Below are 19,146 nucleotides of genomic sequence, written 5' to 3' on the forward strand. Positions count from 1 at the left end.
CAAACACACTAGTATAACTATCTTATTAAATATATCGTTTGTTAGTCATAACAATATCTCTTTTCTTAGTCTAAGCTATACTACAGAGTAGTAGGGGAACTACAGTGACTTACCCCAATTACTACCCACTTTCCCATCGGGCCATTTACCTCTGCCCTCTAACTTCTTTCCTCGATTTTCCGTCTTCTTGGCCATTTGATTTGTGGGCCGAGGTGGTTTCACTGCCACCGAGTCTACAAAAGTCGGTGGTTCGGCCCTATGTGTTGTCTGTATTTACCTGACTTCTCTTTTTTATGTGCTCGTCGGCGCTATTTACTTATGTTTTTTACAAGTGCAATTGAGGTTACTTTCTATTTAAAATGAAATAAATAAGTACATGCATGCAAATGGAGCTCTGGGGCCAGCCAGGCGATCATTTTGGTTTTCTTCGTTTCTCCATTTCGTCGTCGAGAAGTCTTGACCAAAATATGTATCTTTTGGCCACCGGCAAGTCTTTTGGCTCACTGGAGGCATTTTGGTTGTACCCCGCTGATCGATTCCATTGCGTGTTGGTCTTTTCAATTTTATCAATTGAAGGCATTGAAGGAATCTATGTGCATAATAGATGCCTGTGCGAACCCAATAACAATTGATTTTTCTAATTGGTTGCAATGAGAGCTGTGTGTGAAAAGTACTTTATGGTCCACTTTTCCGAGGGAAAGTCACTGTGATGATGAGTTCGCAATGCCGCTTACTTAACATTTTGCCAGTGTTTTCTTTTTTGTCTATTTTCCACCAGTTTTGTGGGCTGCCTGCACAGCTGGCGACGTGCATCAAAATCAAAATTTGCCATCATTTCTCTAGCTGTCGTGCCCTTGTTCACTCAAGTGTTTGTTAGTATTTTTGCTTTTTATTTATTTATTTATTTGCTGCCCCTCTATCTTGGCAGGAGGATGGTGCTTACTGTTTGTCTTTTCGCCGTATCTCGTCTCGATTGGCTTGCTTTGGCTCTGTATTTCGTATTTATTGTATCTTGTATCTTATATTTGCATGAATTGGTCACTGTGCGCCCCCATTTGTATTACTTTTATTACTTGGCTGCCTTCGAAAGAAATAAATCATCTGGGTTTGTGGTGTGCGGATTGGTGGCCGTGCATTTGGTGTGCGTGCTTAAAATAGTAATATCCCCCGAAGAGCAATCGCATCGATAACAATACGTCAGCCGATTCTATGCCATACTACACTATACAATAATAATAATAATAATAATAATAATTACCATAAATATTTGCCTCTTCGCGTCGCTCTTTCTTTTGAATGAAAATGAATGAAGGCGAGAATTCGTCGCGTTTTCGCTCCCAAAGAAAAATGCAAAACATGCCAAAACAAAATGCGAACACATTTTGTCAAAAGTAATTTTTCAACGAGCGGCCAACAAAATGCAAGATTATACTATTACTATTATTGTTATTAATAAAAAATCGTAGGTGCACAGACTAGTATTTCCGTTCGGTTGTAGATTGCTTCGAGCACACCAATTTCGTTCATAAAAATACTATAATTTTTCTCAGTGCAAGTATCGCCATCTCCATCTCGCATATTTGTGTGTGCCGCGAAACCACGAACAAGAGGAAGAGGCAGCCGCGGACGTCGAAAAAAATTGCAAATTGTGATAAACTAGAGAAAAGAAAAAATATGGGTCATCCTCATTAGAAAGATACCAGGTGAGCCACTTGTTCTGCGGTCTGTTACTGCCATAGATAAAATATCGTTTTGAGGCGTGGAAACTGGGAAAACGAACGGGGTAAACAATTACCAGCTGAGGCCAGGCATAACGCCCAAGAATTTGGAAAAAATTTGGAAAATTCTTTTTCGAATAATTGCACAGATCAAAAACTCATTTCTAGCATTTGGAATATCCGCTGATTTAATTGCATTCATCATTCAACTGCGCGCAGACATTCACATTCACATTCACATCCACATCATTCACATCTTTTTCGACCCGCAAATATAATTTTAATAAAGACAGCGCTTAATGAAGATGATTTGTTTTGACAAGTGTCAGGATTTTTTGGTCCACAATATTATTACGATACTTGGATTGTAGTTGCCTACGCGTTGTTGTTGTTCTTCTTCAGTTCAGTTCATTTCGCGTTGTCAAAAAAGTGTCAGAATCGCAGAATTCTGACAGCAAGCACGCGGACTCAATCTTAAATGAACTCATCCCTCCAATTTTAATTTCGGAAAGCTAAGCACCAGCAAATAAATAAATACGAGAAAATAAGTCGAAAAAAAACACATTTGGTTCAGCGAAATTAGTTGATTTGTTTGTGGCGTTCATGTATTTGAGTAAACAGCAAATTCCATATTGTCCTCAATTAATAACAATATTTAAAATATAGATGCGCATTTGAACTAAATAAAAACTACTATACTTTTCCCAATAGCAGCGCTAAAGGGACTCCTCCGTTGATAAGCCTATCAATTCCACTTTAGATTGTAAATTAATAGAGCGGTCATCATGTTTTGAAGGAATAAATCAAGGTGAATCAAGGTCTAAATATAAAATAAAAACATTACATAAAGAAGGAAATGAGCAAAGACGTGTCATAGTTGTCTGAAATACTCTAAAGCCATTTAATTTTATTTAAAAGTCGAGACATTGAAATCAATTTGGTTCTTTTATTCCGTTGCTACCTAAAAAGCGGAAACAGATATTTCCGTGAACTTTCTTCCGTTCCGGAAAGATCATGGTAAATGGCGTAGGCGACTGGTATCAGTAAGCATGTAAAATAAAGCGCGAAAAGCCCATGAAATTTGTCAAGTTGATACCACATTGCGCATACGCCATGTGCTCAATGTCGTCATCGGAAGCGATTTGTTTATCGATTCCTCGAGTCAGCCCCCACACCCCATTTCCAACCGCATTTGTTGTGCGCCACACAGAACACTTAAAACAGTCAGAGCTATTATTATTATTTATTTTTGTTTATCGTAAACAAATTATTTATTGAGTCTTCCATACGAAACCATCAGACGATGTTGAGAAAAGGAGCTGGCTTATCAACAACAGCCAGCCATTGGAAACCTCACGCTTCATCGCGGCGATCTCTTCCTTCTTTTTGATTAGGCCAATCCCCGAAATAAAAAGGCAGCAGCGGCACGTCCCAGGTTGATAAGTCTTCCTGTTTTATTTTTTTTTTTGGCACTGCCTTACATCAATCTAATTTACGTTTATGCGGCCACAATACGAAATGGCAAAAAGTTCTAGATGTTCGCGCTGGGGGCACGTAATTGAATGCGAATCACTTAATTTTCTATGGGCTTCCACGTATTTTTATGGCCAGACCGCAATTATACAATACATTAAGGCCGCATTAACATTTCCGGTCCCCCCCGAAACGAAACATTGGTTATTACAAGAAGCACACACGTGTGTCTTTTCAAAAGCCGACTTCAAACCCCACAGCCCAGAGCCCAAAGCCCAAAACCCCAAACCCCAAACCCCAAACCTCTGAGAAAAGTTCGTTAGCACCACCACCCCGCACTTAACCCCCAGTGGAGCCATTAAACCCATTAGGGAAACTCGTTTTGTGATTTTGCACGGCGCACTTTAGAGCCTCGGGAAAATTTCCACTCGATTTTTCGGCAGTTTTTCGTTGTCTCGGAGTTCGGAAAACTTGCATGCCAAACTCCCTGAGTGCACATGCGACGGACGAGGAGAATGTGTATCTTTAGCTGTTATGTATCTGTATCTGTATCTGTAACGTGTATATGTATCTGTATTGGCGCAGCACACACGCATGCGCGGAAGCGGCGTCATCATCGGCTTAAGTTTAGGCTTTCAGCTGTTGCCATGCGCCCAGAAACAGACACTTCCTTGCTGAAGTACCTCCCTCGGTATACCCTTCGTTGAGCGAAAGGACATGTGTCAAGTTAATTGAATAGGAATCAATGACCTAGATATTCAGTGCTCATGTCTTCCTGGGGGAATTTCGATATTAAGAAATGACCGTAAGACGCCACGTGAGATCCCTTCCTTCTGAGTGAACTGAAGGGTATCCAGAGTTCGATGCACGTCTCTTGAAGTTTCTCCCATTGTTCGGCCCGCTGTTATGGTCTTTCCTTAATGATCCGCTTCAGTTGGATCCCCTTTGTACTAAATTCGCTCCTATTGTCTGGTTTCCTTGCCTTTTTGCTTTCGCTGATATCTTCACTCGTCGTTCTTCGTGTGTGTGTGCGTAGATACATATGTATCTGCACACTGCGCACATTTCGCGTTGGGATTCATTCAGCTTTGGCGCGCTACATTTTCCGAGTTTTTCACTAACTTGAATGAATATGAATGAATAGTATTTCGCCCTTCGATCATTATCACAGTGCCAGCGATGATGATGATGATACCGATGGTGTGTTCGGTGACTACCAAAATAGAATGCATTTCCGTTTTGGCAAGGCGGCGAGAAGACAGAGAAAGAGCGTGGCGGTACAGTGGGGCCTGGGGTGATTGGACACACGTGCCCAGAACGATCTCAACGAACTTGTCGCATTCATAAGCCTAAGCCTTTTTCCAAACTGGTTCTACGCAATAATATCATTCTGATTTCGATTCGCATGCCGATTCATCGCGATTCAGTGCGGCGGCTCCGCACATAAATCACACGCCCTAATTGCCGACGAGCGAGGGGCGTGGCCGCAGGCGAATTTCACGATTTTGCATTCGCCAAATGAATATTACCAAGAACAACGCCAAATTACCCGATTATTTCGGACAATTCTCGCGCTCTCAGCCGCCAGTGCACTGCGCGAAATCGGAGTGGTCAACGGGGACAGGTGCCGTGCAGAAGCAATTGACACAACCCGATGGCAGGCCAGGTCTTTTCTCCCAGTGTGGGGGGTGGGTGGCGCTGGAATGGCGGCAGGGCAGGCGGTACGCACATGGAGCGGCGCTAGGCACGAACTGGTACCTGTTTCGCAAAGTCGTCATTTTGACTGGCTTTTGCTCGTCTTGGGCTTTCAGACTTTCTGGCGGACTTTTTTGTTTTATTCCTCCATGTATAATTTTTTACATTTTTCGGTTTTGTGCGATCCGTGCAGTTGTTGTTGTTCTTGGCACTCTGGTTCGCCATAAGCGAATAATTGTCGAAATTCCAAGACTCATTTATGGTTGGCCCAGTGAAAGCGAACCAGATGATGGACCTATCGTTGTGTTTTTTTTTGTTTTGTGTGCTCGCCGGCTAAAAATACCGGCAAAAGTTCTTATTGAGTGTTAAAATTCACACGCAAACATGAAAGACTTCACGAACATCATAACAAAACTAATTTTGTTTTGGCCAGCGCAGAGGAAAATTGCGAAATACGTGGAAAAACAAATTTCCCTAACATACGAGAGTACATCATATCTAAGGGGAATAGATTGCAGTTGCCTGTGAAGCGGCTTGTTTTGCATGTACATTTCACTCGAATATGAGTTCCGCTATTTGAAAACCCAGAAACCAAATGCCCGAAAACATAAGTTTCCACTCAACCCAAATGCATACAACAAACTATGTACTACTAGTACATATGATCCAAACGAGTTGAGCCACTCGCACAGGAAAGATATTCGCCGGCTGGCTGCCTGTAGTTTTATATAAATCTTCAAACTGGATTCAAGCCGTCAGCCATGCGCACATCGGCTTTTTATGAAACTATGCGAATGTGAATGCTATGTGGATAGCATGATTGGCCTGCCTGCCCTATGAGTTCACTGGTTCCGAAACTGAAAGCGAAACTTAAACCGAAACCGAACCCAAACTTTTGAATTATTTGAAAAAAGGTTTATTGGAAGTTCTGGGAAAAAGTTGGGATCACATGCGCCGGTAGATTTCCGTTTTCTCAGCTCCTTGGCAGTTGACTTTGTGCTGTATTATATTATTATCAACATGTTATCGGAACAGTTCAAGACACTTTCAAAACAAACTAAACATTTTCACAAAACAATCAAAATTATTGCCGTTTGTTTTGCTTCGTTTTGTCTTTAGTGAGCACACACAACACCGCCAACCAATTCGATCTAAATTTTTCAAAAGCACTGGACAAGCGGATAAGCGTAAAAACTGCATACTTTACCGGATAGGTTTTAACTGGAAGTTCGGGGGTCAAAGGTTAACAACTAAACAGGTCGCCCCCACACAGCATAGCTAGTTGGAGAGTGTGCATCCAACACAAGAAGTGGTCTGATGTCGTCGCATGCGAAAACCCATCCAATGGCATAGCTCATACGACCCGTTGGTACACTTTATCTAAGTAGGAAGCGTGTGGGGGGCGCACGTGGTCGAGACCTGGTCGAAACCTGGTCGAAAAGCCCCACAAACACAGTGTGACTTGGCCTAGGTTTCATTTAACCGTCGTCACCGCCGCCGCCAGCGAAAGAGTCGGCAACAGAGATATAGAAAGAGAGAGCGACAGAGCGATGAATGCGCTGTATTCCCGCTTTATCAGCGGATGATTCATTGTGTCGTCATCGAAATGTGAATTGCACGACTATGTCTCTGGGCTTTTTCGCTGTGTTTTCTTGGCGCCCAGCTTTTGTTTATATCGCGAGCGTTCGCTAATCGCGCCATTTAGTTGTCTTTCAACTGCAAGTGCAGGCGGTTAGCGAAGGTTCGCCACCAAATTGAAATATTTCTCCTAATCCAACACCTGATCTTCGCTCACTGATTAGACAAACCCAGAAAAACAAAGCCAGCAAAGTCTCTGTGGCCAAGCCCGAAACTAATTCGAACGCGTTTATGTATGCAGCGGTGCGATGCACTTTTTTCTCGAAGAATTCCTACAAGCACATCTACCTAAGATTTGTAAGTTTGGATCACGCAATTGGAGACTTCTAATAGTTATGTGCGGGTTCTGAAGCCATCCACTCACCACTACGACTTACTAATGCCCTGTCCTCTCTTCCAGATGACAAAATGCAGAGTTGCAACAAGAACAGCTGCAGCAGCACCACCACCAACAACCACAACATTACTACAAGCAGCAACATCGGCGGCAGCAGCAGCCACAAGCGCTGCCCTCAGAAGTACACCGGCAACAACCTAGCCGCCAACAGCAACATGCTGGCCTACCAGCCGCAAGCCACCGCCGGTGGCAAGAACTCCACTCGCAAGGGTCGTCACAACAACAACAAGCAAAATCAGCAGCAGCAACAACTGCAGCAGCAGCAGCATCAGTTCGAACATATCCAGAAGCGCAATGGAGTCGCTGGAGGCACCGGATCCGAGTGCGCTTCCGCTGCACCCACATCCAACTGGCTTCGACGGGGCTACGGGGGAAGGCAGTTTACCAATTCTTCATGCATCGAAGGTGAGTGCTTGCACCTAATTACTTTATTGATAATGGGTCAGACGGCGTAATTACATACATGGATAAGCAATAGGGATCAGCCTCCGACCATTTCTCTGAGTCACTTGACCACCACTGACCGCGACCTCTTGCCGCGAATTTCGATGGTTCTGCGGGGGTTTAGTCAGTCGTACGCCCACATACGTATGTATATATTTGGTCGTATCTTGGCTCATGGGTATCGGAGTAAAGACGACGCTGATTCACGATTTCGCATTGTTTTTAATAAAATTCCAAGCAAATCGGCCGGCATCTGAAGTGAATCACACTCAGCCCCGAATTCGGCGTCATCGCCGCTAACGGCAATGGAAACGGGAACGCCAATTTGGATCGTATCGGGTTTGCGGAACGGGAACGGTTATTTCGAGAGCGTCATTCTCGCAAACGGAGGAGTAGTACAGAGAGATTCGATCTATGTTTCTGGGTCACTTGATTTATGGGCGGAGGATTCGAGTTGCTCATTACAATGCCTCTGAATGGAGAGTTGCCACAATAATGAGCAGCACTCAAGCCCAAGTTTTGGGAAAAGCCTTGTGATTATATTTTTGTGAACCAAATTCTCTTTCGTTTATGATTTCCTATTACTAGGGTGTTGTTTTTCCATACTGCGCTTCGGGGAAACTTATGTAAAGTCCACTCGAACTGAAGCGATATCTATTTATACGGAAGGTTGTTATCAAACTGGCTCTCTCTTTGAGTATCCCGATTCGATGGGGGGCAAGCCCCAGGTTACCAATAGTGATTGGAATGCTCTAGCACCTTACCACTAGAAATAAGCCTTGTTCGCAATTGAGAAATTACCAGGATATACTCGTCTATATAGTCACTTTCATTCGGGTTTTCTTTGGCTGTGGATTTCGCTTTCGTTCGCATTAAAAATCATTTAAAAGAGCGGCGAATCGACATAAACAAAAGGAAATTAAATAAACAAACAAAGGCGCATATTCTTCGTAGCTAGCAGTCATAAAAACATGAGGAAACCTAGCAAAACATTTACATTTTTCGCCACTTTCATAATGTATGCGCATCGGGAATTTCGCTTGTCTATTTATTGATCGGCAATTATGATTGAAAGCGGATGGCTGATTGTAATGGCACATAAATCACTCCCATGGAAATTGGATTGATACTCATATAATGTGCGATACCGATACCGATTTTTTTATTACCAGTTCTAATGTAATTTTGTTCGTACGAATTTTCCACTATTTATTTTTGGCATTAATCTGCGAAACTTTCCAGGCTCGGGTCTAAATAATTCTTGTTATCATCGAACTGGAATAAAACGTGTATTTGTGGGAAAGCTAAGACGCAATACAGAGCAGCTGATTAGAGCTCAGATTTTTAAGTTCCCAGTCAGCTGGCGCCTCTTGACCATTTGTGCTTGTTATTTGCTCTTGCTATTCGCTATGTGCTATGTGCTATTTGCTATTTGCTATTTGCTTTTTGCTTTTTGCCGTATCAGGTGTATTATTGGGCGTAGTATCAGTGGATCGATTTGGTCAAACGATGAACTGATAATCGACGTGGACCGAACCAAGCGTACATACATATGTTTTGCTCACTCGTTACGCAAGCGATCGTTTTGTCATTCATTAGCACTTGGCTGGAAAAAAGGTGGCCTAGAGCCCATTTCATAGATCTCCGCATGGCCCAAGTGAGATTTGAACTGAGCCAAAGCACAAAACTGGTTCTATCGTCATGGTTCCCGAGCGGAAAATGCTCCCAGAAGGCTTTCCCTACAATTTGCAATTGCTTAGATAAGATTGGTAACATTGAGTCTTTGAAAGAGCCACAAGTACGAACTTGAATGCCCCATTTTTCAGTTTGGCTGGATACCTTAGGCTTGGACTTATTCGCAGCATTGTCTCAATTGAGATGGCAGGCCCAATTATATATCATTATATCGTTTATATGGCAAAGAGGAATGTTTTCCACGGCGACTGGCATTCGGGGAATGCGTTTTTTACGCCCCACAAGTTGGATTTCGGGCTATATATGGTATATGTATGTTTTATCTTTACGGCACTAGTTTGGGCTTGCCAATTTGGGTGGTGACAACCAACCGACCAACCAACTGCACAGCCACCTCTATGTTCTGTGTATGGGTGCACATTTATTTTTGGTTTCGCCGATCTATTTCCATTACTCCCAGTGTACTTTATACACACACGCCTGCTCGCATTATTAACCCATTAAAGCCCGCTGTAGTTGCACTACGCAACCGTAGAAGTGCTCGCAATTCCGTCCATTGCTGATCATCATCTCATCACGATGAGCAACCCCATCGCCATTCTCGCATTTCTCTGCCGATCCGTGGAATAGCTCGCAAACGCCCCTCCACTTAACCCCGCCTCCTCTTCCTCTTCACCACACCCCGTTCTCCGACGTCTGTGATTCCCCGCCGCCGGCAATAGTCAAGGTCAACGTGTTCGCCGTTTAGCCACCGGCCATTTACCCATTGTCTGAGTCCGTGTCTCCAATACGACACCATCCGCTCAGATCCGATCCGATCCGATCCGAGCCAGGGAAGCCAAAGATCACCGAGATCATCGCGCAGTGGGCGAGGCTAGAGGAGAAAGTTCAATGGGCAACGGATTCTCGCTTATTATGTCACAGATACTGAAAGATAATTCTGGATTCCCAACGATTACATCTGGGTTCTAGGCTATATTCATAGCTATCTTTATTGACACGGCTTCGCAACAAGCCCTTTTCAGCGGAAGGAGTACTTGTTTTCCATTGTGCGGTCATAAAAATCATAAGTGCTTAGCCAGAATTAAAACAAGATATTCTAAGAATATGCTTTGGAGCTCATAAAGCGTACTGCCCATCCTTTTGGATGCTATTAAGCTATTCCCAGAACATTCAGCGCAAAGTAAATATTTTTGAGCACACCCAATTAGCACATGAAGATTATTAATCGCTTTTCATTCTGAAGCAACAGATTATCTAATGATTCGGAGGTATCTATCTAGGTATCCGTATTTGTATCCGTATTTGTATCTGTATCTGCATCTATACCTGCGAGGTACTACTCACGCATATCTAGATTTACCCCAAATGCTGTCAGTAATTTTGATTGCTCTTTCGAATAGCAGCTTTGTTTTCGACTGGATATTATTAAATCTTTGTCCCCCTTCTGCTGACCTCAATGACCGCATTTTGCATACGCATGATGCCAGTCGTGTGCATTATGTTTGATATATGTTTGATTAAATGTGTGATATATCGTAGATGGTATATGGCATATGGCATATGGCTTACACTATTGGACTATGCCAAACTTTGGACTGACGACGGGATGTGGTATGTGACATAGGTATGTACGTGAGCGTGCTGGGTTCGCTCGGCGTCCATTAAGTAGTATCATAGTTATATGTTTTTCGCTCAGCTCAAAGCCAAGTTTTCGGGCTCATTAAAAACGCGCAAACCAATTGCGAGACGAGTAATTTTGTTCGTTGTCTTGGCACAGGAAGCGGCGCATAAAGCCGAAGGTCGTTTTTAAGTCGCGCCAAATCATACAATGGGCACTCCAAAGCCGAGCACCTGGGATGCTGTGTATGCTGTTAAATCTGGGCATCCAAATGGGTTGCCAGCCTGTCCCAGTGTGACGTGTGATACCTGAGAATCATGACAAACGTTGCGTCACTGGTGGGGCTCACACAAACAGCGGTTCATCGTCACCAGGCCAGGGCTATCTCTCAGCCAACAGCTGTTGAACTCATATGTCCAACCCGAGTCGGTTCGCGTGATTTGATATTTCGGGATTGCCGCATCAGAGGAGGACTGATTAGAATTGCGACTTTCGGTGCTCCACCACCGCACCCGCTTCACAATCAGAATCGCAGTAGAAATCGGAATCCGAATCAGAATCACAATCACAATCACAGTCTCGGGGAGACAATCGCGGCACTCGAGGGAACTTTCGGGCGCTGTTGCCGTAGGTAACTGCGAATTGGCCAGTCGGGAGTGGAGAACTGTGGGCCCCTGGACACGCACATCTTATCAACGCCCGGTAACCAAATGTGGGTAGCCGCCTTCAGTCTAGACACAGGAACTCAATTCCAGCCATGTGCGCTAGAATGGCTCCGCGACTAGAATATGAGTACTTGGACTCGGAACAGGAGCTAGGCAATCTGCGCTCGCAATATGATAGTTAAATTTGAATTTAAATCAATTTCTACGCCACTCGAGTGCAACTACCATACATACATATTGCCCACACACTGCGTGTACCCATGGATTAAGACTCGTCAGTAGCCTCTGTGCTAGTCTCACTTATTTAACTAAACTATCTAATCGCGGGCTGTCAAGTGTTTTTATTTTACTCTGCTAAGGTTAAGGTCTGGCTACGCGGAGAGATTGAATGCCCTTGGAGTTGGACATTATCACGTCAAGTCCCCATAAAGTAGATCTTATAAATAGTCGTTTCGTCTTGGGCAAGACGCAATAGGTTTGCCTAAATGTTGCTCCCATTTCCCCAAAGCGCAGAGTATCAACGACTTCGCCCAAACTCTCGATCATAAATTTCGCTATGTTTACCTTTCAGTCGGACGTAGAAATATAATATGTTATTCTATGATTTTTCAAGGCTGCTTGGGGAGTTCAGCGCGTGCGTGTGTCGCCGATAGTGCTCCATTATTGGGCATGTCATAAAAGCGTTTGGAGAGCGTTCCGAGAGTCGGACAGATGGCCGGCCAGAAGCCGAAACACGCCCAAAAGCGGCCACGCCTTATCTAATCGCTGACCACGCACTCGACGCCCCATGTACTCTGCCCATATGTACATACATATGTACGTGATGGACATACCCATGTGGGTATGTGGGTGCTCCTCTCACATGTGCGAGTACAAGTATAGTACATATGTAAACCATAACCCGATCCAGCCAATATCGTTTCCCGCCGCCTGGTGATCCCATCGGCTCTTTGGGCATCCACCTCACGTTCGGGTGCTTAGTGGCCCGGCGTCCTTCGGCCGGGCGAAGTCAACAAACCCACCTGCCATATGATTTATCTATGCGCGCATTGAAATTCAATTTCAGCCCGAGTGGCTGCCGCCATCTGGGCCCCCTAGGGACCCCAGGGGGTGTGCACATAGTACTCCATATCCGCTGATGATGTAGTGCTTGGGGAGCACATGGGTGTTTAAGGAAGTGCTCGAGCGCCTGTACCCCAAGTAGGCTGGTAGCTGGTGGGAAGCGGAAGAGCCACTGCCAAGTGCCCGATAAGAAAGTCGAGTGGCGGAACAGGAAGACGCACCACATGACCGAGTTTCGGTGCTCGCAGTGCGTCAACTCTAGGATCACTGAGAGATAAGTCAACTATTGGGGAACCTGTTGATGGTAGTTAATGGCTTTTTTCAACCTCTTTATTGGAACTTTTGACCTGGAAACCCATCTGAATCCGAATGATTCGTTCACAACGAGAACTGAAATGAAACGATGAGCTAAATGCGGAAGCGCAGCTAAAAGCACATCATAATAGTCATAATAAACGTCTATAATTGTAATGCGTCAACACGAGCAACCAGCCCCCAGCCCCCAGCCCCCAGCCCCCAGACCCCAGCCCCCAGCCCCCTGCCCCCCTCGAATTAGCCCCTGCCCCGCCCCCTGGGTGGCAACCAAATAGAATTGGCGAAAAGTCGGGAAGGAACCCCGCACATGCGTCAATTTCCAGTCATGCGTAACCTTCCCCAAATCAAATCACACACTCGAAACTTAAATACGTACACTTACACGGAGAGAAATAAGTTCACATTGTCGCTAACACTTGAAGAACATTCAAACCTGCTTCACACGCACTCATTCTACCTATGGACCTATATTTATTAATCACTCGAAACTGCGATAGAAGGCACTCTGCATTCTAAAAGATTGGTTTTGTATTTGTTTAATATTTAAAGTAGTATACTATAATATGCCCCGAATGTTCTGAGTGTAATGAATAATAAAACTGAGGTGGAAAACGAGCAAAACTCTAAAGCACGTGGTTCTGTTGATAAGCGTGTGTGTCGAGCATTAGCTAACTGCGCGTGTGTGTGAGCGTGCGTTATCAGAAATTTGAATTTCCAACCGAACGTTTTATTTTATGGTAATAGGATCGTCAAATTTGCCTAATGAATTAAACGCATAGTTTAATAAATACAAGTCCATTGCGTATTCGAAGTATTAGAATTTGATAATTTCAAATTTTTGTTTAATAACAGTCGTTCTTCATAACTGAATTGATTTACCAAAGATACTAAAAGAGTAATTGCTAATTTACTTACAATCAGTCAAACATAATACTTATGAATAAAGGCCAACAAATTGTTTTACTTAGCTTGTACTAATCATACTAATCAAACGTCATATTATTTTATAAAATTAATTCCCCACTCTCTCCCCTTTTTCTTGCAGACAAACTCCTAGGCCGACACAATCCGGGCCATCGCAATAGCACCAGTAGCGAGGCGACCAGCGATGACATAGACTCCAGTAGCGAGCTCCCGAGCAAATCGAAGGGCAACTCATGCGCCGGCAGCAACCATGGTGCAGGTAGCAACAAGAGTCGCTCGAAGCGCCACCAAAAGCAGTCCGGCCAGCAGACTCGAAATCCCGATCACAATGGCCAGAGGACCGGAGCAGCCCCCTTAACGGGCCAGAAAGCCAAGCAGGGGAATGCCAAGTGGCGCCAGCAACTTCCCAATCACAGCAGCAACAACCAGCAGCAGCTTATGCAACAACAGATGCAACAGCAGAAGCGCGGCAGGAACAAGAAGGCCGGGAAGTGGTGCAACAACATCATTGACGACAATACGGACAGCAACTTGGTCAATCACGGCGGCAGCGGTCAGCAGAAGATTTGCAACAGCAGCTCCTCCTCTGCGCTGAGTTCGCCCACCACATCGGCAACCAGTTCGCCCGCCAGTTCGCCCACCAGTTACCTCCATGCAAACGGAAATCGGAAGCGGATGGAAGCGGCACTGGAATGGCGTCGGGAGCAAGGGCTTGGTCGCCAGAACGCCAACTTCCTGGTGCCTCCCCTCCGGCAGTACGAGCAACTGGAGTTGGACGACAAAACCGTGGTGCAGCAACTGCGTCGCCACATCATAGATAATCATCTGCTGAGGGTATACGGCTTTCCCGTGGATTCTGTGGTCCACGAAGGCGCCATCGAAATCTTCAAGTGCATGCCGCACATGAGTTTCGCAGCCGCGCTGGCGGAAACTGCTCAGGCCGTTACAGTGATCAACTACCACGACGGACTGACCAACCGCGCCGAGGAGGAGGTGGCCAACTCGACCGACTCGGGCAACAGTTCCCCGCAATCCTTGGACTCCGAATCAGGCGGCGAGTGGAGCGGCAGCGAATGCGAGTCCTCGAACTCATCGTCCTCCTCCGCCGGCGAAGCCGCGCTGGGTCTCGAGCTAAAGTACTGCCATTTTGTGCCGGTGGAAAGGAGTCTGTCCAAGCCTTGTGCGCGCTGCAAGCGCCACTTTCTAGTGGACGAGCTGACGGGTCAGTACTTGACCCATGAGGAGTGCCAATACCACTCAGGCAAGTACCAGCGGTACTACGATGGCGTCAGGCACGGACGCTGGACGTGCTGCAACGAGGGCGAGGAATCCTCGCCGGGATGCTGCCTGGGCGATCGACATGTGTGGTCGGGATCGGTTGTGGGGGTCAACGGGCCCTACTACGACTTCGTTAGGACCGAGCACCGAAGATCCAGCGGGGGCGAGCCCGCCGTATACGCCCTCGACTGCGAGATGAGCTACACGGGTCGAGGTCTGGACGTGACCAAGGTCTCCCTGGTGGCACTCAACGGGCAATTGGTGTATGAGCATTTCGTTCGGCCCGTGTGCGACATAATAGACTACAACACCCAGTATTCGGGCATTACGGAAACGGATCTGTGTTCCGGAGCAAAGAGTCTGGCCGAGGTGCAGAGGGATCTCCTTCAGCTGATCACGGCGGACACCATCCTTATCGGACACGGACTGGAAAACGATCTGCGAGCGCTGCGCTTGGTGCACAACACCCTGATCGACACCTCCATTAGCTTCCCGCACTGCAATGGGTTCCCCTACCGCCGAGCCCTGCGTCACCTCACGAAGGTTCACCTGAAGCGTGACATCCAAACGGGCGACGGCACAACGGGACACAGCAGCTTCGAGGACTCGCGCGCCTGCATGGAGCTGATGCTGTGGCGGGTCAACCGTGAGCTGGATCCCGCTTGGAGCTGGGACGATTAGAGGACTCGATCGGGGGCGAATCGGCGCTATTTGGGGTGGGGTGGAAGGTTGGGGGATGGGCAGCAAGTACTTTTAGTTGTTAAGCCAGCTCGTACTAGTACTGTATTCAAAAAACACAATCGTAAAATCTCAGCTGGGTATCTCTCCTGGCAATCGGTTTCTATAGCACAGACTAACCGACTTATCTCGGTTATACGTATAGGTGCCCATTGCCAGGGGTTGGCTCAGCATATACATATACATATACAATATATGAAGTAAATCGCAAAATTGAAATGACAGAAATGGCAAAAGAAAGCAAGCGAAGGATGAGGAGGACAAGCACATAGCTATATGCGGTACATAAGGAACATTTTGTAAGCGTATATTTATAGATAAATATTACTTTAATCTACATATGTATATACACATATTGTTTTTTTTTCTTGATTAATTTCGAGCCACGAGAAAATGTACTGAAGTTTTAACTGTGATGTTTTTTCACTTTCTCACATATTTACACGACAAACGGAAATGAAAAGTAAAAGCTTAAAGAAAGAATAGAAAATACAAAAATATATACATACATGCCCGCGCACATTATTTTTATTTTGTTAAGAAACGCTAAAGAAAGGCAATCCAAATAATTTTAATTTTGACCAAAACTTTCAACTAAAATCACTCCATTTATCTTCATTTACCAATTAGGTTTCGTTTCGTTTCGTTTTTTACCCCCAATCATTTCTTTTATTTTTTTACGAATAAAGCATCTCATACTCGTATACAAAAGGAAACGAAGAAAAGTAAAGTTTAACTTGAACTAGTTTATACACTATGCTATACACTAATCGTAAGTTAGGTTAACCTAATGTTTTCTGTAAACGTTTAGATTATTTATTTAACGAATCACGCGACAAGTTCATTGAAAATTTATTCAAGTGTATAATTTTCCACATTGAACTCCATTTTAGGCTAAGAAATACTTTTCATTTTCTCTCCAGAAACTGTCGACGTTTTTAACTATGATTCCTCGACTCTGGTGTCTTATGAAACGAGCCGAGGAGCACTTTAAATGAAAATCGATGTTCCTAGCAGAATAAGTTTCAGCACAAATACACTGCGCCAAGCAGATGTCTTTATATTGAACGGAAAGAAAGCGAAGAGTAATGCAAATGCACAACGAAGATTTCATGAGAATAAAATCAAAAGAGATTTGTCTAAAACTAAATACTCACAGCAGTTGCTCTTATTTCTGGGATGGGGCATGGCAGAGGGGAAACACCCAGTTGGTAACCATTCTTCTAGAGATCAGCTTCGGGAATACTTCGCGTGACGAAGGCACCTCAAGCGTTGACGTCAGTGCTGTCGAATTTCTTCCACCTTGGCATGTGGTAATCTTATGGAAAATACACACTTAATGCTGTTAACAATGCTAACAATGTTTACAAGAATACCTGCGCATGCCTCTTAATTCAGATGAACCTATTTACCTTGGCCAAACAAATGCTGCCATTACTACTATTCACTATTCTGCTTACTGCTTACAAACCGCGTTACCTTAGCACGGCGATCAAGATCAAACCGCATGTGTTTGAGCCGACTTCGGCGATGGTGGCGATGGTGGCCCTGCGGAGCGAGGTCAGTGGATAGTGGATAAGGGAGTTAGCTCATAGTCAGCTATCCGTTGGGGTAGCTACCCTTCGGAACTCGGTACGGTACGTAGGCTGCTAACCCTTGGACACATCACCACACCTGCAACCAAAAGCTGTAACGCCAACTTTGCGGAAGCGCCGATCTGTGTGATCAGCTGAGGTTCCCTTGAGTATACAAGTGCCAGTGCTGTTTGCCCAACTAAGTAATTAGCAATCAACGGGCGCTCGAGATCAGGTATTTCTGGCATCTGCGCCGCAGACTCCACCCAAGGTGCACATGGTCCATCTGAACACATAGATGTATGCATTACATGCAATCGTCGGTTGCATCCCAATCGCCATGGAATTTGTTCGGAAGAGACATCAGCCCAGTGGCCCAGTGGAGGTCACCGTCACCAACCCAATCGCTGACGTCAATTCCAGCCATGTTAGCGCCCAAGTGCGAAGTGAACTCCTCCAGTGTGCAGCAGTGAAAGTAGAAAGTGATTCCAGTGATTCCAGATCGGAGAATGCCGATCTGGCGAAACACCGAGGGGCTGAGCCAAAGTTGTCTCAGCACTTATGTATGTCTTTGATCTTTGATGTAACGAGAGATTGCAATCACTTCGCGATATGTCAATACAATGCAGTCGCTCCAGGCACCAGCAAACGCCAGATCACCGATCACTGATCGATTTTGAATCGGTTTAGTTTCTTGCCAGTGGCTCTTGAACGAAAGGGGGAAAACGAATCGATGGGGGGCAGGGGGGCCATTGACGATCATTTGACGGATGAAGGCGATCGACTAAATATAAATTGAACGTTCGTGTTTGGCACATTTGTGCGAGAAATCGCATCAATTGTTTTAATTGTCTGGTATATAGGCAGAGTTGGGATGTGTTGGCTTCTGGTATATGGCATGGCGATCTAGAGGTAATGCCCCGTGCACGAATCCGAAATCTCTAGCAAAACACTTGCCAGACGAGATTATGCAATCGCTGGCCGAGAATACGAGTCGGGAGAGTCAATAGGGGAAGGGCGGAGATAGCATCCCGCCATTGTGTGCCTTTTCAATATTCCATTTTCCCATTTAAGGCTTTCCGCCAGACAGCCAGACAGACGACTCCCATGGCATGCAAATCTTTCCCCAAAGTGAAGCAATTAGGTGACCACTTAAAAGACGTCACGGCTGGGCAGAACACACTCCTCCATAACCAAGTGCAGTTTCTACTTTGAAGTTCGGAGTATTACATTCCGAAAGCTATCTGGCAAAACAATGATAGTAACTGGGGGCTATCTGAGCAGATGCCAAGCAGTGGCATTCAGCCAAATGGCCAATGATTCATGCAGATTGTGCAATACTCCGAATCGGCTGTAGAATTGACCAAATAAGGCGAACACCCGAAATCGAGTTCCCCAATCCGATGATTCACGAGCGTTAGCTTTTTATATGAAAGAAGTCGTCGTCACTGTTGCATATTATTTTATTTCAATCGATTTTGCGTCACCTGCTGACCAGCCTACAACTTCTTTGCGGTTCAGCTATAAAAATCAAGTAATTGGTGCCCATCGAACTATACTCCAAGTTGAGGGAATTTGGAGACCGCGATTAGCCGAATAGCCCATGACATAATCACCCAAGATCATGACGAGATGTAACACCCATAAAACAGGAATGGCTCACTATACTGTCATCGCGCTATTTCTGGTAATCATACATCATTTTGGACAGAAAATCAGGATTATACTAAAATACGTTATTTTAGATTGATTTTCTTGATAACAGGGCAACACAAGGTCGCCCATGCATACAAAATATATTATTTCACAGCTAATTATCCTAACTAACTGCCCCCATCACTTTTACGGGGAAAAAAAAAATTTTTTTTTTTTTCAAAATTTTGCATTTTTTGTAAGGGGTAACATCATG

The 19,146-nt window shown here is 45.0% G+C and overlaps 1 protein-coding gene across 4 annotated transcripts in view; it reads left to right on the forward strand.

Annotated features, from left to right (window-relative positions):
- LOC117146840 overlaps window positions 1-16,813 on the forward strand; it is a 28,724-nt gene extending 11,911 nt beyond the window's left edge. For 2 of the 4 annotated variants that reach the window (XM_033313395.1, XM_033313396.1), the window contains exons 2-3: window positions 6,925-7,326; window positions 13,769-16,813. In XM_033313395.1, the coding sequence (XP_033169286.1) occupies window positions 6,925-7,326; window positions 13,769-15,606 (2,240 nt within the window). In that variant the 3' untranslated portion in view covers window positions 15,607-16,813. Of the gene's footprint in view, window positions 1-5,907; window positions 6,129-6,688; window positions 6,822-6,924; window positions 7,327-13,768 lie in introns of those variants that run through there. The other 2 variants (XM_033313397.1, XR_004459825.1) reach the window with 2 other exon arrangements.
- The last annotated feature ends 2,333 nt before the right edge of the window (window positions 16,814-19,146 follow it).

Source organism: Drosophila mauritiana, chromosome X (genome assembly GCF_004382145.1).
Source record: "Drosophila mauritiana strain mau12 chromosome X, ASM438214v1, whole genome shotgun sequence".
In the NCBI taxonomy this organism is placed as follows: domain Eukaryota; kingdom Metazoa; phylum Arthropoda; class Insecta; order Diptera; family Drosophilidae; genus Drosophila; species Drosophila mauritiana.